General features: G+C 44.4%; 1 protein-coding gene across 2 annotated transcripts in view; it reads right to left on the bottom strand.

The window, feature by feature from the left end:
- Positions 1-1809: 1809 nt before the first annotated feature.
- The window catches only part of nelfcd (negative elongation factor complex member C/D), a 100668-nt gene continuing 77809 nt past the window's right edge, over positions 1810-24668 (bottom strand). Inside the window, exons 10-15 of one of the 2 annotated variants that reach the window (XM_059980357.1) lie at positions 19994-20133; positions 19208-19322; positions 12754-12849; positions 8078-8218; positions 4223-4352; positions 1810-2133 (exon numbers count right to left, since the gene is read on the bottom strand). In XM_059980357.1, coding sequence (XP_059836340.1) covers positions 2099-2133; positions 4223-4352; positions 8078-8218; positions 12754-12849; positions 19208-19322; positions 19994-20133 — 657 coding nt within the window. In that variant the 3' untranslated portion in view covers positions 1810-2098. Of the gene's footprint in view, positions 2134-4222; positions 4353-8077; positions 8219-12281; positions 12387-12753; positions 12850-19207; positions 19323-19993; positions 20134-24668 lie in introns of those variants that run through there. The other variant, XM_059980358.1, reaches the window with a different exon arrangement.

Genomic DNA, 24668 nt, shown 5'->3' with positions numbered 1-24668 from the left:
AAACTGCTTCAGATTCTAAATTTCTTTCACCTGAGGTTTGTGAATCTCTGGAATTCATTGCCATAGACCTCTGTGGAGGCCAAGTCATTAGGAATATTTAAAGTGGAGGTTGGTAGATTTTAATGAGCAAGGGTGTCAAAGATTAGCAGGTGTAGGCATTACCCCCATCACATCCTGTTCTCAATGCTACCGCCAAGGAGGAGGTTACAGGAGCCTGAAGATAAACACTAAACATTTCAGGAACAGTTTCTTCCCTGCCACCATTAGATTTCTAAATGGACAATAAACCCATGTACACTACCTAACTATTTTCTTATTTACACTATTTATTTAAATCATTTTTTATGTCTTGGATAATTGGGACACATCGGGACCCAATTTGGCCCAATAAAGCAGCTTCCCCAATTAGCCAAAGTTTTGTGGAATTAGTTAAAAACTTATATAAAAAAAGACAAACTACCATTTAACTGAGTAAGAAATTATGTATTTAAGTAAAATATAGAACAAACTAGAACACTAACATTACTTCTACAATACTATAAAAATGTAGTTCCTAATAGTTATCAATAGAGAAATTTATTCTTGAAACCACAGTGAGCAAAACACTTGAATTGTCCTACTGCTTATTTCTAATTATCAACGACAAAAATTACTGCTTTTTGAATACGTACACGCAACTGACACTATTTAAAAAATCCTTGTTCTAAGCATGGTGTAGTGTTTTAACAGTGACACAAGTGTACATGACTAACGCTAGTTAGAAACTTTGGCAGCAGTCTCCAGACCCAATTAGGCGGCACGATGTCCCAAATAAACAACGGAAATCCAGCTCTTTTCTCAATCCATTTTTTGTTCTTTAAGAGTTGTCTCAAATTAGTGACTTCTCTAACTAACTGGAGGCCCAATTAACTGAAATCCACTGTGTGTGCATTTTATATATATATATTTCCTTAATTGTAATTTGTAGTTCTTTTATGTATGCGATGCACTGCTGCTATAAGACAATAAATTTCACAACATATGCCAGTTCAACCTGATTCTGATTCTGACTCAGAACATAAAAGGCCATGTGGGAGTCTCTGGCCATTTATATGAGGAAAGGGTATTTGCACAACCCACCTTAACTAATTAAGGCTACCATTTCATTGAGGAACTCTGGTCTTTATTTTCAATCATTAAATTAGAACAAGTGACATGAACACCAGTAGCTGAAATGTTAAATCCTCCCTCACCCATCCACAGTATGCAGACAGGGACCAACCCCCTTCTAACCATTAGGAAATGGAGCCTTAAGCCCTGAGACAGGGTCTGTCCTGCTGATATCCCTCCAACATTCCCACCTGGGCGTCTAGGAGGACCATCATTCCGAACTCTGGAAAACACCTTCTGCACCTGTGATACTCCTAATCTGGTTTTGGGATCCGTACCACTGATCCTTAAAGAAAGATGTTACCACTTTTAACGGCGAGCCACTTCCTTGCTGGGAGCACCAAGTGACAAACTCTACATAATACATTTCTGTGCACTTCAAAGATAATACTGAATATTAAAATATTATATACCTTTTCTTTTTAGGAGATCAAGGGTTGCACTGCACTTTTGTAGATTATAAAGTGACTGATGACAGCAGATAAGTCAGGAAGTGTCTGACCGAGCAGGTGCATGTGGTACAACCATTAACACCCATGGTTTTCATCAGCTCTACAGTGACGGATGCAAACATAATAACGACCTTTATTATCCTCACCTATGGTCCACTGTTGACAAAATAAGTGTTTTTTTTCTAAAAATTGTAAATCCAAGCATTCCTGAAAGTACAACACCGTTATTTATTTTTAACACATCAGTTCCAAACTCAGTTTATTTTCCAAAGTCAATTGCAGAAAAGAAGAAAAAGGCTTCTATATTTTACATCACTTATATAAAATAAAGTACAAAATCTAATCATTATTCATCTATTTAACTGCTGCTGGGTCTCGCTCACAATTCTTGGATCAATTTTACATGACACACAGTGTTCCATCATTGTCTCATGTCTCAGAAAGATCTTGCACATCCTCCGCTGGCCGCTCTCTATTCCCGTGTTTCCTTCTCCGTGCTAGTTCACCATGATAAAGTTGGATTTGCAGTGTGCTGGAAGTACAGTTTACACAAAACTGTTATTCAGGAGTTATAGTCACTTCATGTTACAACATTTCTACTACAGGTGCCCCCCCACCCCGCCGCTTTACAAACGTTCGCTTTATGCCACTTCGCTTTTACAAAAGACCTTCATTAATAACCTGTTTTCGCATTACAAAGAGGATTTTCACTTTTAAGAAAATTTTTCCCATATAAATTCATGGTTCTTCGCTTTACGCCATTTTAGCTTAGGAAAGGTTTCACTGGAACGCTCTACCTTTGTAAAGGGGGGGACACCTGTACTCGGGTCCAGCTGCTGGGTGTTGTTCCTCACCACCTCTCCCTCACTCACATTAGCTTGGACGGAATATCACAAGTTACACACTAACACTGCAGGTTTAGCAGAAGAGTCCACCAGAAGGACGTACTAGTGGTGCACAATTAAAGTGAGAGGGCAAGGCTTTGTTGAGTGGAGTGTAATGTCAGGTTATCCATTTGGAAAAAAAGAATGGGAAAAGCAAAATAATACTTAAATGGAATTAGACTACAAACTGAAGAGTGTGGAGTCCTGGTGCCTGAAACACAGAATGCAGACTCTGCAAGTGACGTGAAATGTTGTGCAGTATTGAAAAAGGTACAGAATACCAAACAAATGCAACTTTAAGAGACCGCAAATGGAATACTGAGTTCACTTTTGATTTCTGTACCACAGGAAGGGGTGCACTGGAGGCACTGAAGAGAAGGTTCACTAGGCTGATTCCGGGAAGAGGGGCTTGACGTTCTGCATAATGAGCTTAGTTGCAAAGGAACTGGAAGTAATCGTACTGAAACATACAACGTTCTGAGGATGCTTCCCCTAATGGGGACATGAGATTTTGCAGATGCTGCATTTGTGGTCTAACTCCATTTAAGTAATATGTTTTCCATGTATAACGCCTGACCTGCTGAGTCCCTCTAGCATTTTGTGCGTGTTCCCTTAATGGGGACCCATGGAGCTTAGTTTCAGAATACAGCATCACATTTTAAAGATAACACCTTCTCGGAAGGTTATTCTTCTCTGATCCAGAGAGATGTGAAGATGGACGTACTGAATACACTTCAGAAGGAGAATGACAGATACTTAAGCTACAAAGGAATCAGACGATACGGGGAGAGAACGTACTGCTGAGGCAAGGTTGGATCAGCCATGGTTGTACTAAATGGCAGAGCAGGCTCAGGGGGTGGATTGGCTTACTGCTCCTGTTTTTAAATTTTCTTACATAAGAGAGATGTAGACCACCTGCCACGGTTTATGTACCTCTTATTCTTCTGAGCAGTAATCCCTCATTATAACCTAACATGCACTAGACATAGGAATCTCCGCCACTAAAAATTGCACCTACAAATAGTGTGCATCCACTTCTTCTGGAGTGAGGGCATTTGACAGGGTTTCCCATCAAAAGGCACAGGAGTGAAGGAATGAAAAACCATTCAGGCTGGAAGGTCCACAGCTATTCTGCTGACTGTTCTACATGATTCCACTCAAGTTAAGCTAATTTTTCACTGATTAAAGATAAATATCATATAGATATAGAAGGTACATCATCAACTGCAAGAGGAGGAGCTCAATCTGACTCACTAACATACAAACTAGGCTTCTGCTCAGTTCCAAAAAGTGTGATAAAGTACTACACTCAAAGAACCACAGAAGTAGTTACATAAACCTAATGCACACAATGACACCCTCTCTTAACACAGGAAGTCAAATGAATCAGAAAGAAAAGTAAACGTGTGATTATGAAGCTCTTTTTAGCACCTCTGGAGCTCTCAGAGCATTTTGTAGGGTCTGATTATTAAAACTGAGGAAGTGGAACTGCTGAATTGCAAACAGCAAGGACTCAAAAGCAGCAACGGTGATTATGATCAGATAATATCTCAACTAAGAGGGCAATCGGACTTCAGTACTGAAACACAGAACCTTCAACCGTGCAGCATTCCCTCAGTATCAGTCTGGATTTTTGGGTTCAAGAAGCAGCCTTCTGACGGAGCTCCCTTGCTGAATCCCACTAACCTTTAGCCACACACAGCCTTACAATTCCAGACAACTCTATACTCCACTTACCAATAAACTCTGCCACAGCATCGCACTCCCCTTCAGTTTTAATTGTACCAACAATGCTGTCGTTCTCCAGAATCGGAAGAAAGAGGTGGACAAAGTCTGAGGTGTATGGAGGGGCAATGACATCCAGAACCTGCAGGCACAAGACAGAATCATTAAAAAGAAGAAAGCAGCCATTCAGCCCATTTCCCTTAGCTTACCCAGCTGGCAACAGACTCCACTCTGTAAATATCTCTCCTGGAAGTCCTTATAATTGTAAAAGTTGCTTCCAGCAGGCTCTAGGTTAAGACAACATCTTTCATTCTCTTGTCTGCCAGCCATCTAAAATGGAGTCACCCATTGAAACCTTGCACCATAAAGAATTTCACTTTACTGCCTCCAGTAACCACGAAGCGAAGAACATTTCCATCAAATCTCCTGATCTTCCAGTGTGTTGGAAACAACTCACTCTTACAATGTCTAAAATGATTGAACTTCACCGACTTTGGGGCTGTCCGAGTAAACCTCTTCTGCAATCCCTGATAGCCTTCCACATCCCTATTTACAGTGGATTTAACACATCTTGATTTTGAACTCTGTCTCCACTAATGAAGCAAAATATCAGAAGTACTTTTCTAACAACCTTACTAATCAAGAACCGATCTACCTCCACATTAAATATACCCAATGACTTGGCCTCCACAGCCATCTGCAGAAATGATTTCCAGAGACTTACCACCCTCTGACTAAAGAAATTCCTCCATACCTCTGCTCTAAAGATACTTCCTTAAATTCTGAGGCGGTGCCCTCTGGTCCCAGACACTTCCACTGAATGAAACATCCTCTCCACGTCCACTCTATCTAAGCCTTACAAAATTCAATAGGTTTCAAACAGAACCCCTTTCATTCTTCTAAACTCCAGCAAGTACAGGCCCACAGCTCATCATACATTAACCCTTTCATTCTCATGAACCTCCTCTGGACCCTCTCCAATCACAACACATCCTTTCTTAAATAAGGGACTCAAAAACTGTCAAAAACTGCTCACAATACTGCAAGTACAGTCTGACCAATGCCTTACAAATCTTCAGCGGTACATCCAGTACATCCTTACTTTGGTATTCTAGTCCTCTCGAAGTGAATGCTAACATTGCATTTGCCCTTCCTACCACCAACTCAACCTGCAAGCTAACTTTTATGGAATCCTGCACGAGAAAAAAAGGATGAGAGAAGAACTGGCCAAGGTTGACTGGAAGGGGACTCTAGCAGGGGTGACAAATGGTTACAGTTTCTGGGAGCGATTTAGAAAGCAGAGGATAGATACATCCCAAAGAAGTACTTAGAAAGGATAATGCAACCGTGGTTGAAAAGGGAAGTCAAAAACAACATAAAAGCAAAAGATCAAAAATTAACCTTATAACAATTACAGCACGGAAACAGGCCATCTCGGCCCTTCTAGTTCATGCCGAACGCTTACTCTCACCTAATCCCACTGACCCGCACTCAGCCCATAACCCCCCCATTCCTTGCCTGTCCATATACCTATCCAATTTTACTTTAAATGACAATATCGAACCTGCCTCTACCACTTCTACTGGAAGCTCGTTCCACACAGCTATCACTCTCTGAGTAAAGAAGTTCCCCCTCGTGTTACCCCTAAACTTTTGCCCCCTAACTCTCAAATCATGTCCTCTTGTTTGAATCTCCCCTTTTCTCAATGGAAAAAGCCTACCTATGTCAACTATCCCCCTCATAATTTTAAATACCTCTATCAAGTCCCTCCTCAACCTTCTACATTCCAAAGAATAAAGACCTAACTTGTTCAACCTTTCTCTGTAACTTAGGTGCTGAAACCCAGATAACATTTTAGTAAATCTCCTCTGTACTCTCTCTATTTTCTTGACATCTTTCCTATAATTCGGTGACCAGAACTGTACATAAAGGCCAGCATACCAAAAGTTTTCTTCACCACCCTATCCACATGAGATTCCACCTTTAGGGAACTATGCACCATTATTCCTAGATCACACTGTTCTACTGCATTCCTCAATGCCCTACCATTTATCATGTATGTCCTGTTTTGATTAGTCCTGAAGTCAGAGGATTCGGAAGTTTTAAATAAACAGGTCAACTAAAGAAGCCATGAGGAGAGAAGAGATGAAATATGAAGGTAAGCTAGCCAATAATATCAAAGGTTCAAAGGTTCATTTTATTATCAAAGTATACAACCCTGAGATTCATCTTCACTAGATAGCCACGAAATACAGAAAAGCCATTAAAGTCATTGAAAGATAAAACATTAACCCCACTCCCCCATGAAAAGAGAAAAAGAAACAGAACTCGCTAACTCTAAACTCCGCAACCTCTCCCTCGCACAAAAACACATCACCCACGCAGACACGGCAGCTAAATCATCAAACCCCTAACCCTCAAGACCTTCCCACACAAAAAACCGACAATAACATCAAATCCCCAACCTCCACACACAAATCTAATAGATCGTTCACAAGTAAAAACACCAAGTCACGAATCCCCAGCCTTTCCCTCACACAAAAAAGTAACATATTGCCCACCTGCCAATCAGCAACAAGAAAGAAAATGCAGAAAAACTGAAGGAGACCAAAGAGGATACCAAAAGTTTTTTCAGATACTGCATACAGAGAGTATTCTTTTTGCTCTTTTGCTTTTACACTGTCTTTGACTTTCCTTGTCAGCCACAGTTTCATCATCCTCCCTTTAGAATACTTCCTTATCTTTGAGTTGTATCTATCTTGTGCCTTCTGAACTGCTCCTAGAAACTCCAGCCATTGCTGTCCGCTGTCATCCCTGCTAGCGTCCCCTCCAATCAGTTTTGACCAGCTCCTCCTTCATCCCTCTGTAATTCCCTTCACTCCACAGTAATACTAATACACTCAGTTTTAGCTTCTCCCTCTCAAGCTGCAGGGTGAATTCTGTATTACGATCACTGCCTTCTATCGGTTTCTTTATCTTAAACTCTCTAATTAAATCTGGTTCATTACACAACACCCAACTCAGAATTACCTTTTCTCTAGTGGGCTCAACCACAAGCGGCTCTGAAAAGCCATCTAGTAGGCCTTCTATAAATTACCTCTCTTGGTATCCACTACCATTCTCTTCATTAATCACTGCATTACTGAGTTTGCTTATGCCGATGTTGAAACTACATCCTGGCTTCTGCACTCATGAAACAGGAGTCCATTTCATGAGGAGTTTCACTCTTCACTTCCTTTATGATTCAGTGTCAGCTAATCCCTGCTACCTCTAATCTCACATCCATTCTGCAAACTCCCTTGACTCTCATGGGCTTCAACGTTACTTATAAAATAAAGGTAGGATCATAAGGTTCCTGCCCTGCAATTATATTGGAATAAAGTATCTGATTAACAAGATTCCGCATCCTATTGCAATCAGTCAGTGGAGCTCTATTTTCCAGTCCTGACATTCTCAAGCTCTCACCACAAAGGGCTGAACTTCTTAGTTTTTAACCATCAATAGGGTTCAGACCACACTAAGCTTCTGCTCCCATTTGCTACCTGTTGTTAAGCCTACACTTCTCGATATTAATTGAGCAGAGTCAGACTGTGCTGCTCCCTAGACTTCCAGCACTTGCAGTCTCTTTTTTTTCCACAGTGTGGTTCCTGGTTGATTCTCTGCATCCTGCAGCTCCCCCCACCGACTGCAGTACAAGGCTGGGCTAACATTCCCCAGTCTTCAGTCTTCAGCAATGGCCACTTGGTTGAGGTGATGGAGGACTGTGACCCAAAACACCCATGGTCAGATTGAGCCATCCAATCTCTCTCCCCAAAGCACCTGTCCATTCACAAACTAAATGTGTACATCACCACGCAAGCCACTGACCTCTGTCACAAAGTATCTGATCAGTGAAATGTCTGTGTCTAGCTTCTCCAAACACTTGCGGATGTAGCTGACCACAGGCAGGACGTAGCCACGACTCAACAAGTGAACCATTCGGTCCAGCAGGGTCTTCTTCAGCTCCAGCTGGGGGCGAAGAAGAATTACACACTAAGTAAAGGTAGACAGACATGTGGAAGTCAGGGTCAGAAGAAGGGTGAGAGAACCTGGAAGGGTGTGAATATGCCGGAGGGGGTGCAGAGGAGATTCATCAGGATGTTGCCTGGATTGGAGCATTACAAATGGTTATAAGAGACTCGATAGGCTGGGCTTCTCTTCCCTGGAATGGAGGACACTCTTAGAGGCATGCAAAATATTAGGATGCTAGGATGTTCTCTAATGTGCATCTGTAAAAGGATGTGAGTATAGATGTGCACAGTCCAGCCTCCCCAGAAAGTTTGCTTTCCTGATTGTGTAGAATGTGTCCTGGGATCATGAGAGGTTGTGCAGGATGTGCATTCCCAGGAGACTGAAAATGCTCGCAGTTTCCACTGCCGTGTCGTTGAAGGAAAACGGGCTGTGACTTCTCCTGAAGTTGATAATCATCTCCTTTCTCTTACTGACATTGAGAAAGAGGTTACTGGCCTGGCACCAGGTCTCAAGTTCCTCTCACCTCCACTCTGTAGGCTGCCTCATTATTGTTAGTGATGAGCTCCAACACTGGTGTGTCATCGGTGAACTTGACAATGTGATTGCTCGGGTGTTTGGCCGTGCAGTCGTGTGTGAGCGGAGTGCACAACAGTCGGCTCAGCACACAGCCGTGTTGACGAAGACGGGGAGGGAGGAACGGAGTGTACAACACTGGGCTCAGCACACAGCCGTGTTGACGAAGACGGGGAGGGAGGAACGGAGTGTACAACAGTGGGCTCAGCACACAGCCGTGTTGAGGAAGACGGGGAGGGAGGAACGGAGTGTACAACAGTCGGCTCAGCACACAGCCGTGTTGACGAAGACGGGGAGGGAGGAACGGAGTGTACAACAGTGGGCTCAGCACACAGCCGTGTTGAGGAAGACGGGGAGGGAGGAACGGAGTGTACAACAGTCGGCTCAGCACACAGCCGTGTTGACGAAGACGGGGAGGGAGGAACGGAGTGTACAAAAGTGGGCTCAGCACACAGCCGTGTTGAGGAAGACGGGGAGGGAGGAACGGAGTGTACAACAGCGGGGTCAGCACACAGCCGTGTTGAGGAAGACGGGGAGGGAGGAACGGAGTGTACAACAGTGGGCTCAGCACACAGCCGTGTTGAGGAAGACGGGGAGGGAGGAACGGAGTGTACAACAGTGGGCTCAGCACACAGCCGTGTTGACGAAGACGGGGAGGGAGGAACGGAGTGTACAACAGTGGGCTCAGCACACAGCCGTGTTGACGAAGACGGGGAGGGAGGAACGGAGTGTACAACAGCAGGGTCAGCACACAGCCGTGTTGAGGAAGACGGGGAGGGAGGAACGGAGTGTACAACAGTCGGCTCAGCACACAGCCGTGTTGAGGAAGACGGGGAGGGAGGAACGGAGTGTACAACAGTGGGCTCAGCACACAGCCGTGTTGACGAAGACGGGGAGGGAGGAACGGAGTGTACAACAGTCGGCTCAGCACACAGCCGTGTTGAGGAAGACAGGGAGGGAGGAACGGAGTGTACAACAGTGGGCTCAGCACACAGCCGTGTTGAGGAAGACGGGGAGGGAGGAACGGAGTGTACAACAGTGGGCTCAGCACACAGCCGTGTTGACGAAGACGGGGAGGGAGGAACGGAATGTACAACAGCAGGGTCAGCACACAGCCGTGTTGAGGAAGACGGGGAGGGAGGAACGGAGTGTACAACAGTGGGCTCAGCACACAGCCGTGTTGACGAAGACGGGGAGGGAGGAACGGAGTGTACAACAGCAGGGTCAGCACACAGCCGTGTTGACGAAGACGGGGAGGGAGGAACGGAGTGTACAACAGTGGGCTCAGCACACAGCCGTGTTGACGAAGACGGGGAGGGAGGAACGGAGTGTACAACAGTGGGCTCAGCACACAGCCGTGTTGAGGAAGACGGGGAGGGAGGAACGGAGTGTACAACAGTGGGCTCAGCACACAGCCGTGTTGACGAAGACGGGGAGGGAGGAACGGAGTGTACAACAGTGGGCTCAGCACACAGCCGTGTTGAGGAAGACGGGGAGGGAGGAACGGAGTGTACAACAGTGGGCTCAGCACACACCCCTGGGGGGCATCCGTGTTGACGAAGACGGGGAGGGAGGAACGGAGTGTACAACAGTGGGCTCAGCACACAGCCGTGTTGACGAAGACGGGGAGGGAGGAACGGAGTGTACAACAGCAGGGTCAGCACACAGCCGTGTTGACGAAGACGGGGAGGGAGGAACGGAGTGTACAACAGTGGGCTCAGCACACAGCCGTGTTGAGGAAGACGGGGAGGGAGGAACGGAGTGTACAACAGTGGGCTCAGCACACAGCCGTGTTGACGAAGACGGGGAGGGAGGAACGGAGTGTACAACAGCAGGGTCAGCACACAGCCGTGTTGACGAAGACGGGGAGGGAGGAACGGAGTGTACAACAGTGGGCTCAGCACACAGCCGTGTTGAGGAAGACGGGGAGGGAGGAACGGAGTGTACAACAGTGGGCTCAGCACACAGCCGTGTTGACGAAGACGGGGAGGGAGGAACGGAGTGTACAACAGCAGGGTCAGCACACAGCCGTGTTGAGGAAGACGGGGAGGGAGGAACGGAGTGTACAACAGTGGGCTCAGCACACAGCCGTGTTGACGAAGACGGGGAGGGAGGAACGGAGTGTACAACAGTGGGCTCAGCACACAGCCGTGTTGACGAAGACGGGGAGGGAGGAACGGAGTGTACAACAGCAGGGTCAGCACACAGCCGTGTTGACGAAGACGGGGAGGGAGGAACGGAGTGTACAACAGTGGGCTCAGCACACAGCCGTGTTGAGGAAGACGGGGAGGGAGGAACGGAGTGTACAACAGCGGGGTCAGCACACAGCCGTGTTGACGAAGACGGGGAGGGAGGCACGGAGTGCACAACAGTCGGCTCAGCACACAGCCGTGTCGAGGAAGACGGGGAGGGAGGAACGGAGTGCACAACAGTGGGCTCAGCACACAGCCGTGTTGACGAAGACGGGGAGGGAGGAACGGAGTGTACAACAGTGGGCTCAGCACACAGCCGTGTTGACGAAGACGGGGAGGGAGGAACGGACTGTACAACAGTGGGCTCAGCACACAGCCGGGGAGGGAGGAACGGTTGTGCGTTCTGACTACATGAGGTCTGCTGGTTAGGAGGTCCACCCGGTTACATAGTGGTGTATTTAGACCGAGGAGTAGGAGCTTGTTTACCAAGTTCTGCGGAATAACAATGTTGAATGTCAAAATGAAATCCAGAAACAGCAGTCTGACATAAGTGTCCTTGTTTTCTAGGTGTGTCGGGGCCAGGTGCACGACAGAAGCTATGGCATCTGTCATAGAGTGTTTCTGCCAGTAAGCATATTGGTGAGTGTCCAGTGTGGTACAAATGGAGTTTCCGATATGTGCCATTCGAAGCACTTCATGATGATTGGTGTCAGTGCCACAGGGCGGTAGTTGTTCAGTTCTGAAGGAACAGGGATAATGGTGACTGATTTGAAGCATGGACAGCAGCCTTGATGAGTGAAGTATTGAAGATATTCGTGAAGATGCTGGTGAGCCAGTGTGCACACCCCGAGTACTCAGCCTGGGATGTTGTCTGGCCCGATGGCTTTATGTGAATTGACTCCTTCTCACATCTGCAGCTATTATAGACAGTGGCTGCTCATTTGGGGGGGGGGGGGGGGAGTAGCTTTCGTGGCTGGTTGTGTTGCATGCCTCTAAATGTGTATAAAAATTGTTTAGAGCATCAGGGATGGAGGTGTCACTGGTACAATAGACGCTATTTTACTTGTGTAGTCAGTAATGCTTGGTGCCCAGCCACAGGGGATTGTTATCAGACAGGTGTTCCTGAATTTTTAGAGGACAGAAGGCCGTTCCCTCATGGTGCCTAAGATGAGGTTTCTCCTGGCTGCCCTGAATTTGTTGTGTCTTCAAACCTGAAGACAGCGTCCCAGGCTTTTAGTAGGGAGTGCACCTCTGCATTCACCCAGGGCTTTTGATTAGGCTAAGAGATAATCATTCTTGTGGCACCAACATCATCTAAACTTACAGATGTAGCCAGTGACAGATGAGGCATAATTCTCGAGGTCTGTGCCTTCTCCATCTGTGGCAGCGTCCTTGAACATCTGTAAAGTTAACATTTCAAGGACAGCTTCTTTCCCACTGCCATTCGATTTCTGAACGGTCTATGAACACATGCACACCACCTCACTAATTGCTCTCTCACTCAATCCATCTATTTCTCCTAATGTAACTTACAGTAATCTTTTATGCCTTGCATAGTACTATTGCCACAAAACAACAAATTTCACGATTTTCATCAATGATAATAAACCTGATTCTGAATTATTATTCAAAGTGGTACTTTGAGTATAACCCCTCCATCCCAGAAGTTAAAAGTGAAATGCAAACCAATAATTCCTCAGCATCCCTACCATCCAACACACCCACTCCCTGTTGTATTGTTCCTTCCCTGCACCGCAGGAGGATTACCTGCTCCATGACGTCAAGCTGGGAATGCTCGGTCTCAAAGAGTTTAACAAGGAGCTGCAAGACCTGTGGATGGAGAAGTTGGTGGCAGGTACTTATCTGAAAAAAAATAGAAGCAAGATCATTATAATCACAGAACCAAACAGACTGGAAACAAAACAGCAGAGCCTCCCTAGGTGCAGTGTTAGCCAAATTTTAATTAACCAATCTAAACTGCACAGTAGAATCCTTATTGTTGGCCTCATCACTCCTAAATGTTACAGAATTAAATATCAGCCATTGAGCTTACACTCCATCGAACTTCTCCTTGTAGCTCTAATCTGTGAAACTCTTGCATGTTTATATTGATTCAGCTTGATCATTATTCCTATTGGTCTTTTCTGATTCCATCGCTTATTCTGTCAGCATTTCATACACTTTTCATACTTCCTTTAGTTATCTCCTCTTGATTCACTCAATGCATAAACATGTGACAATCCTACATTTATCCATGACATTTCAGCGTTGATTATTTCATTTTATGGAATACTATTTTTCTCTCTGGTAATCTTTTAAAATATTTCCCACGGTTGTTTCAACAATCTGCTGAACAATATTATTTTCCCCAGTTTTACTCTAATCCCCTCAAAATCAGCTTTATCCTTCCATCACTTTGCTCATTGTCTTACTAACACCCTCCTTTGTATTTAGTGTAAATTGCAGCTTTTATCTGTTATCTTCTCAACAGCGAACACAGGTTACAAGCTTTGTGAGCAAAACAGCAGGTATCCAGAAGGCTAAAGCCATTATGTTTGGTTCCAACAATAAAGTCCATTCTCTTGTTACCAACTCCAGCCCTCATCCTGGCAAATATCTGAAAATTAATGAGACCTTGGTACCATATTTGAGCTGATGAACATCAGATCAGATCTGTGCCACCACTAAGACTATTTCAATTCCGTAGTAACCCAGCTCTACCTACGTGCTCTTTAGACCTTCATTGTTACCTCTGGACTTTACTATTCCAATACACTGACGGCTGACTCCCCTCATTCTACTCCTTGAATTCTGTTGGACAACCAAGTCTCAGCTGTCGCATCTCAACTCACTCTGTTCCATTCACTGAACTTCCTATAAAGAGTGCTTCCTAATTAAATATCATTATAAGTTTAAAACTTTCATCCTCAGTTTCAAGACCACCATTCACCACCTTTATTTCTCAGTAACCTCTCCCAGCCCCACAACATTCACATATTTACTCTCTTCCAATTCTGACCCCTTGATCATCCTTGTATTTAGTCACCCCGCCAATAGCAGCTGCCAAAAACCTCCCAGGACTTTCTTCCCTAAGCCGTCCTCCCTCTATCTTTTGTCCTTTTAAGTTATTTCTCAGTCCAGCTGTGACTAAGAATTTGATCTACTGCCCTTCCATCTTCTAAGAGTTTGACATTAATTTTCTTTGGTGGTGCTCATTGATGTTTGATATATTAGAGGCTCTATACAAGTGAGAGTTACTGCATGGGGTGGGAAATAAATATTGGCACTCTCTCTATTTGAATGGCACTGCTAGACTTTGCATACACCAGAAATAATATAAGATGGATGCAGAGGAGATTTACCAAGATGCTGCCTGGATTAGAGAGCATATCTATGAGGAAAGGTTAAGTGAGTTTGGGCTTTTCTCTTTGGTGTGAAGGAGGATGAGAGGTGAACTGACATCAACGTAGAAAGCCACACATAGACGGGAGAGAAAGAGAACTTTTCCCAGGGTGGAAATGGCTAATGCAAGGGGCATAATTAGAAAAAAATATAGGAGAGATGTCAGAAACATAGAAAACCTACAGCACAATACAGGTCCTTCAGCCCACAAAGCAGTGCCGAACATGTCCTTACCTTAGAACTACCTACACTCATCCATAGCCCTCTGTTTTCCTAACCTCCATATGTCCATCCAGGAGTCTTTTAAAAGATCCTATCATTTCTGCCTCTACCACCGTTGCCGGCAGCCCATTCCATGCACTCACCACTCTCTGCATAAAAAGTCTACTCCTGATATCTCCTACTTCCAAGCACTTTAAAACTATGCCCTCTCGTGTTAGCCATTTCAGCCCTGGGAAAAAGCCTCTGACTATCCACACGATCAATGCCTCTCATTATCTTGTACACCTCTATCAGGTCACCTCTCATCCTCCATCACTCCAAGGAGAAAAGGCTGAGTTCACTGAACCTATTCTCATAAGGCATGCTCCCCAATCCAGGCAACATCCTTGTAAATCTCCTCTGTACCCTTTCTATGGTTTCCACGTCCTTCCTGTAGTGAGGAGACCAGAATTGAGAACAGTATTCCAAGTGGGGTCTGCCCGATATAGCTGCAACATTACCTCTCGGCTCTTAAACTCAATCCCATAATTGATGTAGGCCAATGCTCTGTAACCACAGAGTCAACCTGTGTAGCAGCTTTGAGCGTCCTATGGACTTGGACCCCAAGATCCCTCTGATCCTCCACACTGCCAAGAGTCTTACCATTAATACTATATTCTCCCATCATATTTGACCTACCAAAATGAATCACTTCACACTTATCTGGGTTGAACTCCATCTGCCACTTCTCAGCCCAGATTTTGCATCCTATCGATGTTCCGCTGTAACCTCTGACAGCCCTCCACACTATCCTCAACACCTCCAACCTTTGTGTCATCAGCAGATTTACTAACCCATCTCTTCACTTCCTCATCCAGGTCATTTATAAAAATCACAAAGAGTAGGGGTCCCAGAACAGATCCCTGAGGCACACCACTGGTCACTGGCCTCCATGCAGAATATGACCCGACCACAACCACTCTTTGCCTTCAGTGGGCAAGCCAGTTCTGGATCCACAAAGCAATGTCCCCTTGGATCCCATGCCTCATTACTTTCTCAATAAGCCTTGCATGGAGTACCTTATCAAATGCCTTGCTGAAATCCATATACACTACATCTATGGCTCTACCCTCATTAATGTGTTTAGTCACATCCCCAAAAAATTCAATCAGGCTAGTAAGGCCCTAGACAAAGCCATGCCGACTATTCCTAATCATATAATGCCTCTCTAAATGTTCATAAATCCAGTCTCCATCAACTTTTCCATCAACTTACCAACCACTGAAGTAAGACTCACTGGTCTATAATTTCCTGGGCTATCCCTACTCCCTTTCTTGAATAATGGAACAACATCTGCAACTCTCCAATCCTCCAGAACCCCTGCCGTCCTCATTGATGAGGCAAAGATCATCACCAGAGGCTCAGCAATCTCTTCCCTCACCTCCCACAGTAGCCTGGGGTACATCCTGTCCGGTCCCAGTGACCTATCCAACTTGATGCTTCACAAAAGCTCCAGCACATCCTCTTCCTTAATATCTACATGCTCAAATCATCCCTACAATCACCAAGATCCTTTTCCATAGTGAATACTGAAGCAAAGTATTCATTAAGTACCTCTGCCATCTCCTCTGGTTCCATACACACTTTTCCACTGTCACACTTGATTGGTCCTATTCTCTCACATCTTATCCTCTTGCTCTTCACATACTTGTAGAATGCCAAATATTGATTGGCATCTCCCTAGAGTGAGGGGTTTTGGTGGGGTGGAGTTTGTTAGGTGTGTTCAGGAAGATTTCTTGACACAATATGTAGATAAGCCTACAACAGGAGAGGGTGTACTTGATTTGGTATTGGGAAATGAACCTGATCAGGTGTCAGGTCTGTCAGTGGGAGAGCATTTTGGAGATAGTGATCACATCCTATCCACCAAGGCCTTCTCATGGCCCCTTCTGGCTCTCCTAATTTCATTTTTAAGCTCCTTCCTGCTAGCCTTATAATCTTCTAGATCTCTATCATTACCTAGTCTTTTGAACCTTTCATAAGCTCTTCTTATCTTCTTGACTAGATTTACAACAGCCTTTGTACACCACGGTTCCTGTACCCTACCATCCTTTCCCTGTCTCATTGGAATATATCTATGCAGAACCCTATGCAAATATCCCCTGAACATTTGCCACATTTCTTCCATACATTTCCTTGAGAACATCTGTTTCCAATTTATGCTTCCAAGTTCCTGGCTGATAGCCTCATATTTCCCCTTATTCCAATTAAACATTTTCCTAACTTGTCTGTTCCTATCCCTCTCCAATGCTATGGTAAAGGAGATAGAATAGTGACACCTGGCCAGGTTCATTTCCCAATACCAGATCAAGTATAGCCTCTCCTCTTGTAGGCTTATCTACATATTGTGTCAAGAAATCTTCCTGAACACACCTAACAAACTCCACCCCCCCAAAACCCCTCACTCTAGGGAGATGCCGATCAATATTTGGGAAATTAAAATATCCTACCACAACAACCTGTTATTATTAGTCCTTTCCAGAATCTGTCTCCCTATCTGCTCCTCGATGTCCCTGTTACTATTGGGTGGTCTATAAAAAACATCCAGTCAAGTTATTGATCCCTTCCTATTCCAAACTTCCACCCACAGAGACTCCGTAGACATGCCCTCCGTGACTTCCTCCTTTTCTGCAGCCGTGACACTATCTCTGATCAACAGTGCCACGCCCCCACCTCTTTTGCCTCCCTCCCTGTCCTTTCTGGAACATCTAAAGACTGGCACTCAAAATAACCATTCCTGCCCCTGAGCCATCCAAACCTCTGTAATGGGCACCACATGATAGCTCCTAGTACTGATCCACTCTCTAAGCTCATCTGCTTTATTCATAATACTCCTCACATTAACATAGACACATCTCAAACCTTTGGTCTGAGTGTATCCCTTCTCTATCACCTGCCTATCTTCCCTCTCGCACTGTCTCCAAGCTCTCTCTATTTGTGAGCCAACCTCGCCTTCCTCCGTCTCTTCAGTTCGGTTCCCACCCCCCAGCAATTCTAGTTTAAACTCTCCCCAACAGCCTTAGCAAACCTTCCCGCCAAGATACTGGTCCCCCTGCAATTCAAGTGCAACCTGTCCTTTTGTATAGGTCACATCTGCCCCAGAAGAGGTCCCAATGATCTGGAACAACACACACAAAATGCTAGCGGAACACAGCAGGCCAGGCAGCATCTATAAGGAGAAGCACTGACAACGTTTCGGGCCGAGACCCTTCGAAGGGTCTCAGCCCAAAATGTCAACAGTGCTTCTCCTTATAGATGCTGCCTGGCCTGCTGTGTCCCAACAGCATTTTGTGTGTTTTGTTTGAATTTCCAGCATCTGCAGATTTCCTCATGTTTACCAAATATCTGGAAATCTGAATCCCTGCCCACTGCTCCAATCCCTCAGCCATGCATTTACCCTCCACCTCATTCTATTCCTATACTCACTGTCACGTGGCACAGGCAGTAATCTCAAAATTACCTTTGAAATCCTGCTTCTCAACTTCCTTCCTAACTCCTGTAGTCTGTTTTCAAGACCTCCTCCCTTTTCCTACCTACCAATATGTACCACAATCTCTGGCTGTTCTCCTTCCCACTTCAAGATATCATGGGCGCGATCAGAAACATCCCAGACCCTGGCACCTGGGAGGCAAGCTACCATCCGAGTTTCTTTCCTGCATCCACAGAATCACCTGTCTGACCCCCTAACTATAGAGTCCCCTAATACTGCTGCCTTCCTCTTCCTTTCCCTACCCTTCTGAGCCACAGGGCCGGACTCTGTCCCAGAGGCACGACCCAGGTAGGCTGTCTTCCCCCAACAGTACTCTAACAGGAGTACTTATTATTAACGGGGACAACCACTGGGGTACTCTCTAGCATCTGCTTCTTGCCTTTCAGAGGTTAGTTCTTTACACAGAAAGTGGTGGGTGTATGGAACGATATTAAAGGCATTTAAGAAACTCTTACATAGGCACATGGATGTTAATAAAATGGAGGTTATGTAGGAGGAAAGGGTTAGATTGATTTCAGTCTAGGTTAAAAGGTCGACACCACATCGTGTGCCAAAAGGCTTGTACTGTGCTGTCATGTTCTATTAAGGTCTCACTGCCTTGAATCCTCAGTCATGACAGGCAAATGTCACCACTGTGCTAAGGTTAATGAAAGATGGATAAAGTAAAATCAGATCTGTACTTCAAACTTTGGACATTTACAATTGATAACAAAAAACATTTTTGAAATACCTGCAATTTGTGCAGCAGTTTATATGAATATTTACATTTTGAGCTTTTCAATGTGAAACCATTTTGCCTATAATTCTGATCAGCTGCCATCCACACAAAGTCTCCAAAAGCCTGTCAAGCAAAAGCAGAGAGCCTGCTAATGATTCCATCTCCCTCAGCCAAAGCAGCAAGATTAAGAATAATAAAGGAATGACTGCCTCGGGTGAATCAAGCCACAATGACTGCCCCAGATGTTAAGCTGGGAACACAGCTTCACCAGAGAGGTAGGTCTGATGTTATAACATAACAGAAGATTGTGAACCCAAGTCATCCAAAAATGGAAGCAGCATTCCAGTTACCTCATCTAGTAAGGCCAAGTGAACAGGTGTATGGTCTGTCTGTAGCTGAAAATAGCTGGGCTCTGACACCGTCCAATCAACCCATTTCAGCACTCCCATTGCTACCACCGGGAACCTAATAATCAGAAAGGAACAGTTATCAGATGATGTGTACATGCAACCCTCCTGCTTTTTTTTTGTTACAATGACTTTTTGAACAACTTTCACTGAGAGCTAAATTTCATGTCCTGGAAGTTATAAGAGAATCTGAGAGCATGGCCTTGATGTTCCAGCCTTCTAAGTACAAACATCTGAACTCGGTGTGTGTAGAAGTTGCTTGCTCCAGAGTTCCGAAAATTTCATAATCCAGCTGGGTGGCAAGAGTGTTGAGTTCTTGGTATGATCTGCCAGAGGGAGACACAAGAAAGTACAATGCTGGAATCTGGAGAAATAGACAAACTGCCAGAGTTCAGCAGATCAGGCAGTATATGTGGAAGGAAATGGACAATCAATCTTTTCTATTGAGATCCTTCATCTGTTCAGATCTTCCAACGAATGGATTTGGCAAAAAGCGAAACACCTGCACACTGTCTTCATAAACACTCTCAGCAGAGTAGCTACACAGTTTATTGAACAGTGGTTCATTGACTGAGATAGAGCATCCTGCATCTCTACATACACACCAAATAGAACTATAGATGGCCCGATGCTCTTTGATACTACCCATTCACCCATCAAAGGCATCAAACCCAAAGGCAATCCTTGGTTTAATTTGCTGACGAACCCCTCACGCACTGTGATACTCACCGAATACACTGATAAAGGGTGCCCAGTTCAGCAATCAGCTCTGAAGCCCCTTTGTTTTCATTGCAGCACAGATTATGGACAGTCTCAATTGCCTTCGAGGTGGATTTTAGCTCATCTTTGTTGATGTTAAATCTTTTGTTCTGTCAGATAAAACAATATCTCTCAACAAACCATAATTCCAGTAAATATTTTCAATTTTTTCCCTATAAACACATCAGTTTCGCACATCAGAAAAAATCCAAACCCAAACCCTTGCAAAGTAGCCAATTACCAGCCTTGCTGTACTCATCAATTAGAAGATAGTGAATTACTAATAAATGTCTAGGTGCTATTTTCATTAAATCAGTTTTCCATCTGCAATTAACAACCTTTTTAAATATAATGAGTTGAGCTAAATACAACTTATAAATATACAAACTGCAAGTGATTAGGTTCTTTTGTCCTCTTCTAAGGATAGCCTTATAACAAAGGTCTTCATTCATAAGTTTACAAATTAGTTCCCTTTAAATAAAACAGTGTGATAAGTTGTGATCAGCTGATACCAATAAGGGTTTTGAAAGCATGCAGAATGCAGAAAGGTAGTAAGAAATGTGGTGGATATGACAACTGGGGACAGAGTGAGTTAGGATTCATGCGACAGATGATAAATTCAATATGGGATGCATGGGGTGGGAGAGGGTGTTGCATGAACTTGGAAGAATGGGATTATTAACTATAATAGCTCAACAAAGTAGAAAGAAAGGAACAATTCAGGTGTAGAGGTTGCATGTTACAATAAGTAACTTGTTTATTATTCAGAAAAGGCAGTTTCTTCCAAATTGTGTTCACAATTAAATGAAAGTTATACAGGGAAATACTATCCAAGTTTAAGTTTATTGTCAAGAGTATTACATTCTCCATACATTGTCACTATTACATCAGTGATGCCCAACCATTTTTGCAGAGAGTCCCAAACTGGCTTTTATCTCTATTCAGATTGCTATCTAGCAACAAGGTAATAATGACCACAGGAAATTATGACTGGTAAATGTATGTGCTTGACCACATCATTTGTCTGAACTAACAATGAAAACCCCTGTGAGTCAAACAAAACTCTATAATAACTGCAGGTTTTGGTCTGACTGGCATTTTATCTTTGATTTTATAATGTTCAAGATCATAGAACAGTACAACACTGGAGATGCCATTTGGCCCATGAAATTGTATCTAACTTGATGCCAATTTATAAAACATTAGGAAGTTTTGACAACAACAAGCCATTCAGCCCAACAAAGCTTGCCAAATTCCTATTCACATAGTGTGTTGAAATAACTATTGAGTTTAAATTTGCAAGTCTCTAAGCTACTACTCTCAATGACACAACTAGGTAGCTTGTTCCACATGCAAACAACTTGCTGTGTAAAGTGCTTCCTGATGTTAGTCTGAAATCTCCCTTAAACCAGTCTCCATCTGTGGCCCTGTGTCCTTGTTGATGGATTAATTTTGAGTAGCAGCTGTCATCCATCTTACTTATATCCCTAATGACTTTGAACACTTCCATCATGTCTCCTCTCATTCTACGTCTACTTGGGCTAAAAAGATTTTCATTCTTTCGATCTTTCTTCATAACCCACAACCTGCAGACCTCGAATGAGTCTAGTTGCCCTTCTTTGAACTCTCTCTGGTACCTTCACATCCCTCACAAAATATGGAGACCAAAACTGTACACAGTACTCAGGGTGTGGCCTCACAAGCGCATGATACAGCTTAAGGATAATGTCTCTAGACTTGGATTCCACTGAGCATATTATATAGCTCAACACTCTCCTCCCGTGTAATGTTCATATCCCTCCATTCCCCACATTCATATGTTTATCTAAAAGCTTTTAAACTCCACCTAACTGCCTGTTTCCATGATTACCCCGGTGACCTATTCCAGGCACCTACCAGTCACTGTGTAAAAAAAACTTCCCCTCACATTGCCCGTAAACTGCCCTCTCTCATTAAAGGCATGACTCCCGGTATTTGACACTTCTGTCTTGTGAAACAGATTCTCTCTGTCTACCCTACCTATGCATCCCATAATTTTAAAAATCGCTAACAGATCTCTCTTCAGAATCCAGTACTCTAAGCAGAACATCACAAGTTTGCCCAGCTGTCCTTATTCCTCATACTCTCTAATTCAGGTGAACCTCTTATGCAACCTCACCACAGTCTCCACATCCTTCCTACAATGGGGCAACCAGAAGTGCAAACAATACTGCAGGTGTGGCCTGAGTAAAGTTTTACATGAAGCAGTATGCTTGCTGTACTCTTCTGCTCATCACCAATGAAGGCAAGCAACCTATGTGGCTTCTTTATCACCATACTCACTTGCATAGCCACTTTCAGTAATACTTATCTGCGGGGGATCGGTTCCAGGACTCCCCCCCCCCCCCCACCCACGGATACCAAAAAACACGGATGCTCAAGTCCCTTTTTTAACCTGTCTCAGTGCGTGTGGACTTTAGGACCCGGTGGAGCTCGGGACCCGCCGCCCGCAGTGTTTCTGTTCCATTGATGGAAAACGATCACAATTGAAAATAAAGTGGAAATAATAAAGCGATCAGAAAGAGGTGAAACGCCATCGGTCATTGGGAAAGCTTTAGGCGTTAGCGTTCGGTCAACGACTGGAACAATTTTAAAGTGTAAAGTGAGAAAGGCCCTGCCCCGATGAAAGCTACAATTATTACTAAGTAACGCAGTGGTTTAATTATTGATATAAATACGTTTCTTAAGTGTTTTATACGCATAGAAAGGTAAAATATATACTATATACTAAGACAAACATTTGACTAACTGACACTAAATAATACCGGATGTACCTGTTCCGGCTTACTTATAATACCTAATACAATGTAAATGCTATGTAAGTAGTTGTTGTACTGTATTGTTTAGGGAATAATGACTAGAAAAAATAGTCTGTACATGCTCAAACAATGAGTGCTGGAGAGAGAACTTGCGGGTTTTCCCGATCCGCGGTTGGTTGAATCCGCACACGCGGAACCCGCGGATAAGGAGGGCCGACTGTATATGGACCTGGATCCTAAGGTCCCTCTGTAACTCAATGGTATTAGGGAAGATACTATTAACCGCATATGTTCTACTTTCATTTGACCTCCCACACGTGTTAGATCTCACACTTGCCTGGATTAAACACCATTTGCCACAGTCTCTGCCCAAATCCATAACTGATCTATTTCCCACGATATCCTCTGAGTCCTTTATGCCATCCACAACTTCACCAATCTTGGTCTCATCTGCAGACTTGCCAATCCACCCATCTACATTTTCATCCAAATCATTGATATTTATCACAAACAACAAAGATCCAGTATTCTACTGGTTATGGCCCTCCAGCTAGAATAACTGCTCTCTACCCCTACTCCCTGTCTTCTATGGGCAGACTCCTGTTTCAATTCCAAGCCTGAAATCTACCTGGATTCCTGGTATCTTTATCTACAGAATCAACTTGCCTTGAGAGGCCCTGCCAAGTGCCTTACTAAAGTTCCCACAGAGAATTTCAACACGAGGAAATATGCAGATGCTGGAAATTCAAGCAACACACACAAAATGCTGGTGGAACACTGCAGGCCAGGCAGCATCTATAGGGAGAAGCACTGTCGACATTTCAGGATGAAGGGTCTTGGCCCGAAATATCCACAGTGTTTCTTCCTATAGATGCTGCCTGGCCTGCTGCGTTCCACCAACATTTTGTGTGTGTCACAGAAAATTCCACTGCCTTACCCTCATCAAACACCTTTGACACCTCCTCAAAAAACTCTAACTTAAGTCTGGATTGCATGATCTGCCCCACACAAAACCATGCTGACTGCCCCTTAGCTTTTCTAAATGCACATAATGCTATCCCTCAGTATTTCCTCCAACAGTGTACCGACCACAGCCATGAGGCTCACTGGCTGATTATCCCCAGCAACTTTTTTGAAAAAATGGCACAACATTCTACTCTCCAGTCCTTTGGGTCCTCGACTGTTACTAGTGAGGACACAAAAATACTTGTCAAAGTCCCAGCAATCTCCTCACTTGCTTCTTTCAATATTTTGGGATATTTGCCATCAGGCCCTAGGGACAGAGTGGGAGATCTGGGAGTGAGTGGAGTCATTATCTCGTGCACATTACACGCCAGTTTTATAAAGTGAGTGGGGCCCGTCAGTGGAGTGGGACACTGTGGAGTGAGTTCCTTACAGGCAGTTTGAACAGCAGCAGCAGACAGGCCAGTGGCACTATGGCCGGCTCTGAGGCTCAGCAGGGAAGAGTAAAGTCAGGCAGAGGAAAGGTGATAGTAGACTCCATAGTTAGGGGGATGGAGAGCTGATTCTGAGGTCACCAAAGCGAAGCCTGGATGGTGAGTTGCCTCCCAGATGCTAGGGTCCAGGATGACTCAGCTGCAGTAGAATTCCAAGAGAATGGGTGAGCAGCCAGAGGTCGTGGTGCACATAGGCACCAATGACATAGGTGAAAAGGGGTAAGAGGTTCTTTAAGTGCTTTGAGAGGTTGGTCGTGGCCAGAATCAACTCCTGCCTAAGCCTACAATAGGTCTACAGCAAGATGCAATCTCACTGGCCTTGGATCACCTAGACAACAACAATATCTACGTCAGGCAACACACACAAAATGCTGGCGGAACACGGCAGGC

Source organism: Hypanus sabinus, chromosome 9, assembly GCF_030144855.1.
Source record: "Hypanus sabinus isolate sHypSab1 chromosome 9, sHypSab1.hap1, whole genome shotgun sequence".
Taxonomy (NCBI): domain Eukaryota; kingdom Metazoa; phylum Chordata; class Chondrichthyes; order Myliobatiformes; family Dasyatidae; genus Hypanus; species Hypanus sabinus.
The sequence above is the reverse complement of the archived record's forward strand: the minus strand, read 5'-3'. Positions and strand labels throughout refer to the sequence as shown.